General features: G+C 48.3%; 3 protein-coding genes across 3 annotated transcripts; 2 read left to right on the top strand and 1 right to left on the bottom strand.

The window, feature by feature from the left end:
• Positions 1 to 3,741: 3,741 nt before the first annotated feature.
• On the top strand, positions 3,742 to 9,357 carry LOC147976145 (uncharacterized). The gene is made up of 3 exons (XM_087520751.1): positions 3,742 to 4,332; positions 6,440 to 6,576; positions 6,978 to 9,357. The coding sequence occupies exons 1-3, from the start codon at positions 3,742 to 3,744 to the stop codon at positions 7,018 to 7,020; spliced, it is 771 nt and encodes a 256-aa protein (XP_087376877.1). The 3' UTR covers positions 7,021 to 9,357.
• Positions 4,369 to 6,533, top strand: LOC125552087 (uncharacterized). Its single transcript, XM_048715554.2, has 4 exons — positions 4,369 to 4,589; positions 4,989 to 5,090; positions 5,213 to 5,329; positions 6,398 to 6,533. The coding sequence occupies exons 1-4, from the start codon at positions 4,472 to 4,474 to the stop codon at positions 6,406 to 6,408; spliced, it is 348 nt and encodes a 115-aa protein (XP_048571511.1). The 5' UTR covers positions 4,369 to 4,471; the 3' UTR covers positions 6,409 to 6,533.
• A 180-nt stretch (positions 9,358 to 9,537) lies between the features above and the next one.
• Positions 9,538 to 10,190, bottom strand: LOC125552088 (salt stress-induced hydrophobic peptide ESI3). Its single transcript, XM_048715556.2, has 2 exons — positions 9,973 to 10,190; positions 9,538 to 9,874 (listed from the first exon to the last, which is right to left on the bottom strand). Exons 1-2 carry the CDS (start codon positions 10,051 to 10,053, stop codon positions 9,791 to 9,793), a joined length of 165 nt encoding a protein of 54 aa, XP_048571513.1. The 5' UTR covers positions 10,054 to 10,190; the 3' UTR covers positions 9,538 to 9,790.
• Between the last annotated feature and the right edge of the window lie 271 nt (positions 10,191 to 10,461).

The raw sequence follows: 10,461 nt of genomic DNA, 5'->3' as shown, positions 1-10,461 counted from the left end.
ACCTGGGCCCTTTCCTCCGACGTGACTTTCAGAGAGACAGGCTTCTCGGCTCGGTCGAGGGAAAAAGGAGGAAGACCAGTCGACTGTCCGGGGGTCGCCTGGTCCTGGCAGTAGAACCAGGTCGACTGCCAGCCGTGAACCGACTCCGGGAAGGTGATAGAGGGAAAGCAGCTCTTCCCCCTCGTCTGGATCGCCAAGCCCCCGCACAGCTGGATCACTTGCGTCTTTTCATCACTCGACTTGGCCTTTTTAACTGACTGAGAGCGGCAAGTGAAAATATGCTTGAAAAGCCCCCAATGCAGACGGCAACCCAGGAAGGCCTCGCACATGGAAATGAACGCGGCAAGATAGACTATGGAGTTGGGGGTAAAGTGATGGAGCTGCGCTCCAAAGAAATTCAAGAAACTCCGGAAGAAAGGATGGGGCGGCAGAGAAAACCCTCGGTCGATGTGGGTGGCTAGGAGCACGCACTCACCGCCACGGGGTTGAGGTTCGATCTCTCCCTCCGGAAGACGCGCAGCTTCATGGGGAATGGCTCCCCCCTCGACCATGTCGTCAAGATCGTCTTGCCGGAGCACCGAAGGCATCCAGTCGCCCTGGATCCAACCTTTGGGCAGAGCGGTCCTGGAGGAGGATCCGCCCCGAGCAGATCTCTTCCCTCTCCCCGCCGCCACCGCCTTCTTCGCGCGCTCCAAAGCGGTGGTCTTGCCCTTCACCATCGTCGCCGGAGAGATCTCGCACGGGCTCGCGGCGCTAGGGTGAGAGCGGAGGTAGCAGAAAGACTGGCAAAGGAAAAGAGGAAGAAGGAAGGAGAAGAGAGCGCACGGCTTGGAAACCCCGAGCCGGCAACTTATAAGGGGCCGCTCCCGAGTGGCTGACCGGTAGGCCCAGGCCATCCAGTCAAATCCCGCAACAGACGCGCGCACAGTACGTGGCGAAAAAGGCGACGCGGAGATCGAGGAACTTCCGCTTTATCGCTCCCGATTACTGCGGCGGCTCCCGTCCCGCGCGCTTCCCAAAATCCAAATCCCGTGACATCCGCGGGCTGCAGAACAGCTTGCTAAAAAACAGAAGACCCCGATCGCGCCAGCACTCGGTATGGCACAAACAAAGAAATTCACTCGACGGGAAGCCTGGAATGGATCAAGGCGACTGAAAAAGGTTGGCAACGTCATCCGTGACGATTGTCCCGAAACGAGGTGCTCACATAGCCCGAAGAACCAGTCGGGAAGATCTCCAACTCTTTCCCCACTCTAACCTCGATCCATTCGGGGGCTAATGATGAAGACATGTACCTAGGGTAGGGACACGGACCTGACCGAAGGGTCCTACTCTAGGACACCCTTGGGAGAAATCACCTTTCAATCGACTTGAAGGCATCCCACTTGACAAGAAGCTACCACTCGACCAAGAAGCTACCACTCGACCATGAAGCTATTCACTCGACTGCCAGGAGATCTACAGTCACTCCGTAGGCAAACGGTCAGCTGTTAAGTAGTCTTCATGGTCATTACAACACTTTATTAGAGGCGTTACCAGTAACGCCCCATCTTAAATGTACTTTAAAACCCTGCATTACTGAGGGCAGGAGGGGGTCGGCGAACTCTATATAAGCCACCCCCCTCCTCAGTAGGAAGGGTTCGCACCCTTGTGATCCATACACGCATAATCCAGTCGACCGCCTCCGGGCTCCGAGACGTAGGGCTATTACTTCCTCCGAGAAGGGCCTGAACTCGTAAACCTCGCGTGTAACAACTTCCCAATAGCTAGGATCTAGCCTCTCCATACTCACCCCCCTACATCACTGTCAGAGTTAGAACCACGACAGCAAGCCAATTTTTCCTTCATATCTACTGGATTTCACCTAATTTTCCCGGCCCCCTTTTCTTTGGCGTGAACGCATTTCCACCGGCTTCAGTTCCTGCCTTGCGCACCACAGTCTCCAATCCCGCCTCTGACCTCACGCGTCGGAATTTGGCCGGATGGAGTACCCGCCACCCCCGGGTGCCCCATACCATGCGCCGCCGCCTCCAACGCTGTCATTTTATCCGCCCGCGCCTCCCACGGCTCCACCTCCTTCCCCCCACCGCTCAACTCCTTCCACCGCCGCCATCAAGAGGAAGAGGCAGGGGGAACCACATCGACCAAGGCGGCATGACCGACCCGGCACCACCGACCTTCGGCCTCGCTCTGATTTCACCCGCCAAGGCCGCGCGTGACCCGTCTCCACCGGCCCATCCGGTGCACATGCGAATGCCCCAAGGAAGAAGGCGATGGTGACAAGGGTCCGGGCTCCTCCACCTCTGGCTCACCACGACATCCACATTCCCAGCGACTCCGCTGGTCATTCCCACAATGTGTTCGATGAAACGGCCGGGAGGTATATTTTTTTCTTTTGCTTGATTTGCTCCGGTAATCTATGTTTCGTCCATTTGGAAGACTCGTTTGACCTTCGGTTGTTTAATTTTGTAACCAAAATGTTCCCTCCACATATGCCGAGATGTTGGCCCAGAGCACGATGGATTTGAGTGCCCCCCTTGGCGATTTCGACGCGTCTTATGTTGAGGTCGAGGCGGAGGTGAGTGAAGAGAATGGCGGTGATGGTGACGTGCTAGGGCAATATTGGTGGTGATGTTCTTTGCAACAATGAGGATGTTGCTTGATTGCTCTATGTCATTTGAGCATCCTTTGTCTTGTTTGATCGCGCATTTATAAGGCTAAACTTGATACCCCATATGTCTGGGGTGCGCTGACCCACTCTATGTGGCCATTCTCCGGCGGCATCCACCAATGTTCTTGGGGGGACGTTTCCATCTTGCGGCGGTGCGACACCTTTTGATCCAGGCGAGGAGGTTGTGTCCTTCTTCAGAGATGGATTAGGTTGGATGTGTCGTGCCGGGGTTCATAGTAGGTTGGTGATGGCATTCCCCGATGGTGTCGGTCTGCGTCTCTCCTCATGAGCCGGAGCGTGGAGTGTTATTGTTCCCGGTGCTCCATTCACGGAGGAGGACCTCAGCGTCTACGGCTTCATGCTTCATTGTGTATCTTCTTTGTTTGTAGCGTGCGAGGCCTAGCTTGTTGCATTCCAACACCATTGTATCTTCCCGCTCTGTATTTCCTTTCTTGTTACCTGAGGGCGTCTGCTTGTAATCCTGGTTGGTTGGCTTTGTTAATTCAAAATCGGACTAGGCTCAAGCCCCATCTCAAGCTCATGACGAATAAATCCGAGGCGGAACAGATCCCGTGAACGAATGACGGGTTTACAGGATCTGCTCCGCCGAAGCACTCGCGGTATCATAAAAATGTTTTGTGGGCGCCCTTAAACGAGTTTTGCTGGCCGACAGATTGCGGGATGTGCTAGAGATGCTCTAACCAGCAGGGGCTGCTGACATGAATCACCTACTCGGTGGGCAAATGATGGAAGATATGAAGACCGTACCTTCTTTGTTAGTTGTTCCATCATGCATGCATTTTTTCTCTGTTTGTGAAACACTTGCAAAAATACTGACCTCCGCGAACCAACCTCTAGTCGAGATGGTTAGGTGGACAGTGGTATCTCCAACCCATTAGGGTTCAAATCCTGGTGCTTGCATTTATCCTGAATTTATTTCAGGAATTCCGGCGATACGCTTTCAGTGAAAGAAGACGTTCCCGTCGACTACGAGGCGCCTACGATGACTTCGTAAAATCTCAAGATGATATGCCGGCTCAGTCTCTCGAAGGTGCTCATCTCTACTCCTAATGTCTCAGTTGGTAGGTCGCATTCTGGGTTTTATTTTCGTCCCACCTCACCCGGTCTTTTTTGGTACTTCTTTGATACTTCCTCCCACCTCCCCCTCAGCCGCGAAAAACCAAAGAAAACCCCGCGATCGAGTCCCGCACACGTCCAAACTCCCAACTGATAGGATCGAAAATAAACCACGGAGCACAAACCGGCAAAAATTAACCAGCGATAAAAAAAAGGGCAAACTGTGCGGACTCGAGCGAGGTCTGCTTCGAGACTGCTTCAAGAGGATGATCTGCTTCGAGACTCTGAACCCGCCGTGCCTGCTGCTGCCGTGCGACCAGGCGCCCGAGATCTTCGACATCGCCGACCACTTCGCTGGGTCAGGCAGCGTCAAGGACCCGCCCAGGATCCCCATCATATGCAAGTCCAACGTCGACGCCATGGAGCCGGCCCTCAAGATCGCCAACGTCAACCCAGATCCGTGCGCTACCTCCCTTTGCCGCCGGATCCCCGTGAGGCATGCTCAGATCCGTCCGCCAACCGCTGGCGACGATGCGTACGGCGCCACCACAGCCGTGCTCGAGCGCCTCCACCCCAACCCGCGCGCGAGCTACTAAACCCACGCCCCCACCCCATTCGCAACACACATTCCGGTAGTCCTCCTAGCCGACGTCGTTTCAAACCCGGGAGGAAACCCTAGCCCCACACGCCGGCGCGGCCGCGAACCCCGGCCGATCGGCGCCGATGAGAGGCGGGAGGCGCGGGACGGGGAGAGTGCGGCGGGGAGGCGGCGGCGCCGCCGCCGCTCCGCCGCCGCGGGGCGAGCGCGCCGCCGGCGTCCAGTTCATCGAACTCAGCGACGGTTCGTGATACGGGGCGCCTGTGCGTGAACTCTTGCTTTTTATTTCTCCTGCATTTCGGTTTAGATCGGGCGTCCAGGCGATTTTAGCTTGAGGTTTGGCACGTAGCTGTAGGCTGTTGGTTGGAAGTTTAGGCGAGCTTTCGAGGTACTCGTTTGGTCGGGGTTGCAAATGACCGGCATTTGCCATGCATACGCGCGTACCGGTCAATTTCGTTTTCGAGAGCGCATCGATTGGTATTTTTCCCGATCCGAAACAAATTGCCCCCCAACCTCGTGAGCTGGATTTTTCTTTGCTTTTTTTGTGGGCTAACACTTCTTCGGTCAGTTGCAGTGTTGATCACTGTGTCAGATGCGAAATTTCGTTCGGATTATCACTTTTTTTGCAATTTTATTTTACAGATGATGTGAAGTCAGCAACGCAGCAACCACCGAAAGGAGAAATTGCGGAGGGATGCGCGGCAGATGATTTCAACGCGCCCCCATGTGATTCCACCAAGGAAGGTCTGATTAGAAGTTCACATTTCTCATTTCTTACCATCGTCGCCTCAGGCGCGAAACCCTGTTCATGTTCGATACATTAACTAACTCACTGTTTGTGTTTACACCCGATTACTGCTTGATAGTTTCCACAAAGAACCTGGGACGTCTTAGAAAGCGAACAGCTGCTGGCGGTGCTGCAACTTCTGAGTTGCATGAGGATGAGCTAAAGGTTGCTGATGTCAAGCTGAGCAATGATGAAGGTATGTGTGTTGGGAGGAACACTGATATCTCTCCGAGTTTTTGTGTTGCTTATTTTGTTAATGGTCACCAGAGTGTGGCACAATATTATTAGGGCTGTAACTGAGAAATCGGGGGGCCCATTGACACTAAAACTTAGAACCTGAACAAAAAAACGATTGAACATTTTTTAGTCATCACGGTAGCATATTTTTCCTCAACAAATTATAACCTACCAAGAAGCAAGTCTTGAAACCGTTAAAATGTGCCATCCTTCTAGCATGTAGAAGTGGCACAAGGAGACGGAATGTTCCATCCTCCCATCCTTCTAAGCATGCAGAAGTGGCACAAGGAGACGGAATGTTCCATCCTCCCATCCTTCTAAGCATGCAGAAGTGGCACAAGGAGACGGAATGTTCCATCCTCCCAGCATCATGGTGTTGCGGTGGCGTGTGTTTGTACTAGGTGCTTGATGATCGGTGCTTTATATATAAAGTGAGGCGAAAGCCTTTTTCGGTAAATTAGAGCAATTTATGTCTTCTTCACCATATTCAGGACAGAGAGAAGACCAAGAGTTAGGTTTATGCAATTAATTTGTTCGTTGAGGTGTTGGATTGTGAGTTTTAAGTAAGTTATAAAAGAGACACGTGAGGTGGAGATACTATACCTAACATGAGATATTTCTCAACAAGTAATTTTATTTCTTAATGTCTAAGCTTCATTACTTCGTATTTTTTATTGCTCATTAATTCTTCAACTAGACATACTAATTACTACTATTCAAGAAAAAAGGGGGCTCCAAGATTTGGGGGAGCCTGCACAGCAATTCTGCTTGTACATGCCGAAATACATGCTTGGATCTCGTTCATATGTTTGCATTTCTTTTTGCAAGTGAACATATTTGATTCACCGATGTCTAAAGTCTGCCCAACCGTGGTACAATTGTGTGCCTACATACAAAAGTACACATATAAATTGAGATCAATTTGCTATGCAACTGTAGCAATTCTTATCCACATTTGATTATTCTGCACCGTTACAATCTGTAACCCACCAAAATCGGCTGCTGAGTTCTTCTTTTTCCTAATAAGACTGGTCATAATGGGGAGTATCATAATGCGTAAAATGACGAGCGTGATCGAGGCGTGGCGCCTCCTGGACTCCGTCCGTCGCCGCTTTGGCGACGACGTCCCCGCCGCTGGGCAGGAAGAGTGTTTCCACGCCTTCAACCTCCATGTCCACGATGTCGTACTCGATGCCCACCTGCAAGGTCAGCCTCCCATCCTCCCGGTCCTTCCCAGCAAATTAATCTGGACTTCAACCATGAATTAAACGTCCTGGTCTCTAATGGGAACTTTTTTGTTACTGAACTTCGTAATTGGTTTGCATAAAATCTGAGGTCTGTCTGACATATTTTACTTGACCACGGTTCGCTTCAGAATTCTACTTTATGTGAGCATTACTTTCTTAGTCTATCTGATTTACTTGGAGGAGTATTTAATTACACGTATGTGTAGTACAAGTTGTTATTTCCTAATAATTTTGATGGCCTCTAAGCATCGTTGTTCATGTCTATTATTATTTATGAAAGCTACATGTCTTGGAGGGAAGTTGCGACTTGAGGGAGTGAGCTCCCATTCTCTCAATTTCTTGGCATGGCCATGCTTGCAGTACTGATAAGACATGCTTCAAAAATGGAGGAGGGAGGACGTGAGCTGCTGCCTTGGTTCCTGTCCGCACCAGCTGCCACAGTATGTAATCAGGCCTCCACTATCGTCCTCTGAATTTTGGATTACATGCATCTACAAGAGCGTGAGAGCTTGAGAGGGTAGCACAGTGCTACGTAGAAGTTATTTTTCTCCATGAAGTTGATCATGCGAAGCTGGTGCCAGATAGAAGGTTAATTGAGTTCTCATCTCCAAAATGTTTGCATTCTAAGTATCCTCTTTGATTCAGTGGTTCCATGATGCTACAGTTCACTTGTTTTTCACCTCTTGATGCTACTATGCACAGAAGGTGTTTGCTAATTTGCACATTAAAATTTTCTGATAAACTATGCTAATATCACATGCATATGTATTTTTTAGTGATGTTCGATTATTAATCCATGTTACAATAGAACGTGCCCACATAACAAGTTTTTCCGCAATCTTCGCAAGCAAGTATTTGTTTGTTTAACTGCAGGTGGAATAACAAGATCCACTGTGTGTGTGCAATGGCAACAATAAATACTCTGTGAGACTTCTGATAATTCTACTCTGCATTTTTTTGCTTTCGTATAAGTGTTCTGCCGCATTGTGCAACTACGATTGACAAATATGATACACCTCAGGGGTTCTTTTTATATATATGGACTGAACAATTGATTTAGTTTTTTTTGTCATACAGATTGGGCATCAAAGTAGACGACAAAGGATGACAAACGATTAAGTTCTGCACCTTAGTCCACTTACAACTTATAAGTTGATTGATACTTTTCATTTTATATTGATGTGCTTCCAATGAGAACAATTTTTTCACCGGATGTGTTTCATTACATATGCCATTTTATTTGTGTGAAGTCTTTCAGACTTTCTTTTGATTCTTTATTTTAACGGCCTGAAAAAGGATTATAAGTAATGTTGGGTTCCTGACAGGACAAAGGTAGGAAGAGAAGCAAATCACAACCTTTAGGTTCATGGTCTAGGAGCAGGAAAGTACATGTCCATCTTTGTGGTATTCTCATATGGATAAGCATAATACTACGTATAGAATCTCTCAATTGTGTAGACAGGTCATCAAGTAATGGTTAGTAATTCATAATTCTGCTTCACCTTTATGTTAATGATCCGCTTTTAAGTGTTTGTTGCCAAAGTGAGCATCAAATTACAGGAATCTCAATATTTGTTCTATATTTCTCGCAAGGCTCTTATACATTAGATATTTTTGCTTGGTCATAAATGAATTAGTCCCATGCTCTGACAGTAAGATAATGGAGCTAGGTGGACGAACATCGGCATTGATGCCAAGATTATCTGACATCTTGTTGTAGTAGTGTCTTAATTGGATATGTTTACAGTTCTAAAATCAATGTTCATCAGCATCCAGCCTTCTAACTAAAAAGTATTTTCGCAAGGGCTTCTCTGTCCCTTGCTACTGGCCTATCATGATGGCGTTGACCACTGTCTCATTTTGAACACGAGTTAGCTGATTTTTTTATAAGAGTGAGGGTTGAGAGTGAACAGACTGGGGGCTGGGATTGGTCTGTTACGTTATGGCCGTTTTAGTGGAATAGTTTTCTTACTTTAAAAAATTGGTAAATTGCATTAGAGATAGTTTTGCAGCAAATTGCATGAGCGAGCAGTTCATATTTTTTCATCAAGTCATGCAATTTATTGGTTGGGATAGAAGAGTAAATGCATTGGTTTGTTACTTCAAGAGTTAATAACCGACGAGGTGACATATCAGTTGCATGCCCAACAAAGAACATCATATTTTTATTTTTTGGTAATACGCGACATTTAATTGTATGTTATAATGTGTCAATGGCTAAGAAAACATTGGATCTGCCTTCTTAGCTTGAGAGTGTCATGGGTGGCGTAGGCTCACCCACCCTCCCTTGATAGAGGTGGTGGATCGATATGAACACGTGGAGAGGGGATTAGGGCTGTTGGCGAAGGACTCCTGCTTGGCGATTCATGGGAAAGTACGGTGTGAAAGAGAAAGTGTGCCATGGTGAAGCTGAGGTGGGCTTCATTAAATTTTAAAGAAGAAGGCTCCAACGAGAAATTGCCCACTACGTTGATAAACCAAGCTGGAAGGGAACGGTCCGACAGGAAAATGAAAGGGTGCGTCATGAGGTTGGCTTTTTGTGTTTGGACCGCGCGTTATAGATAATAATGACGGATAGTCTGAACAATCATATTTCTTCTCATATAAGTTAGATTTGGGGGAGCTCGTACTGTCGAAACAATTGAATTTTGAGGAGCCGATTGGATTTCATATCCAAACACAAATGTACGAGGGAGAAATGAGCTTCATCCTTAAAAATGACCTTAATCATTTGTTCAATTCATTTATATCCATTTATAGCCCGTAGCAACGCACGGGCATTTTACTAGTAAAGATAGGATGTGCGTACGTGCGTTTATAGAGGTGAGTGTATGCGCGTTTATACGAGCGCTTGCGTCTGTACTGTGTTAAAAAAAAGAAAAAACAATACTGACCTCCCACTTCGATTGCTTCCGAAAGATCATTTGGACATCCAATACTTTAAATTTAAGATCACAAACACTACAGCCGACGAATGCCCTAAAGTCCCCGAGCTACGTACACTCGTGACATCACAGGATCGACAATACCGAGCTCCCCAAATAAATGAAATCCGCAATATTCAATACATACAAGCATACACAAAGACATGCTATCTTAACACAGACAGCATCAGTTGCTCTTGCACAGCGACTCGCTCGTCCAAGCCTGGACCCTGCAGCAGAGGCTGTTGCTTAAACTACCAGCACGTACACCGCGTAGATGATCCCCGGTATGTACCCCAGTATGGTCAGCAAGAGACAGATCCAGAACTCCACCTGAATCGACACATCCACACCAGTAATAACCAGATCAGATACGGGAGTAAAATAAGGCACAGCGAAGCCCGTACACAGTAGAAAAAGTAACCACTTACGCCGAGTTTGTAGCGCAGGAAGACGCCGACGGGAGGCAGGATGATGGCGAGGATCACCTCCAGGACTGTTGCCGAGCCCATGGCTTGCTCACTTCACTCGAGGCCTTCTAGCTCCTTTCTTTCTCTCTGCTTTCCCTTCTGAAAGAGGCGACTGGATTGGATGATTTGGATTGCCAGATCATGTAGTACACGTCCATTTATATAGACAAGACTTGGGTGTTTTTAGTAACTGGTGTGGTTTGATACTTTGATGTGGAGGTGGTGTACGTGTCCCCGGGCTGGCAGGTGGTTTGGCCCCCTGCACTCCACGTAGCATCTTCTTGAGACGCGTGCGAATATGGGGCGCTGTAGCTCTGAAGATTGGATTAACCTCCTCCCTTTTAAAAATCTCTGTTTGCTGGTGGCGTGTTCTTGTCCGATGCGCTGTGCCTGTCCTTTTTGTCCCCGACTCGTTGTATCCATGCATGTCGGCACTGCCGTGAGAAAAAG

Source organism: Triticum urartu, chromosome 4A (assembly GCF_056163025.1).
Source record: "Triticum urartu cultivar PI428250 chromosome 4A, HENAU_Tu73, whole genome shotgun sequence".
Lineage (NCBI taxonomy): Eukaryota > Viridiplantae > Streptophyta > Magnoliopsida > Poales > Poaceae > Triticum > Triticum urartu.
Note: the sequence above shows the minus strand (reverse complement) of the source record. Positions and strands in the feature narration are given on the sequence as shown.

Coding starts and splice junctions, on each gene's coding strand:
- LOC147976145 (XM_087520751.1), top strand. CDS start 3,742: ATGTCTCAGTTGGTAGGTCGCATTCTGGGTTTTATTTTCGTCCCACCT. Junction 4,333..6,439: donor GCCTCCACCCCAACCCGCGC/GCGAGCTACTAA, acceptor TAAAATGACGAG/CGTGATCGAGGCGTGGCGCC. Junction 6,577..6,977: donor ACTCGATGCCCACCTGCAAG/GTCAGCCTCCCA, acceptor CCATGCTTGCAG/TACTGATAAGACATGCTTCA.
- LOC125552087 (XM_048715554.2), top strand. CDS start 4,472: ATGAGAGGCGGGAGGCGCGGGACGGGGAGAGTGCGGCGGGGAGGCGGC. Junction 4,590..4,988: donor GTTCATCGAACTCAGCGACG/GTTCGTGATACG, acceptor TTTATTTTACAG/ATGATGTGAAGTCAGCAACG. Junction 5,091..5,212: donor ATGTGATTCCACCAAGGAAG/GTCTGATTAGAA, acceptor ACTGCTTGATAG/TTTCCACAAAGAACCTGGGA.
- LOC125552088 (XM_048715556.2), bottom strand. CDS start 10,053: ATGGGCTCGGCAACAGTCCTGGAGGTGATCCTCGCCATCATCCTGCCT. Junction 9,875..9,972: donor TCCTGCGCTACAAACTCGGC/GTAAGTGGTTAC, acceptor GTGTCGATTCAG/GTGGAGTTCTGGATCTGTCT.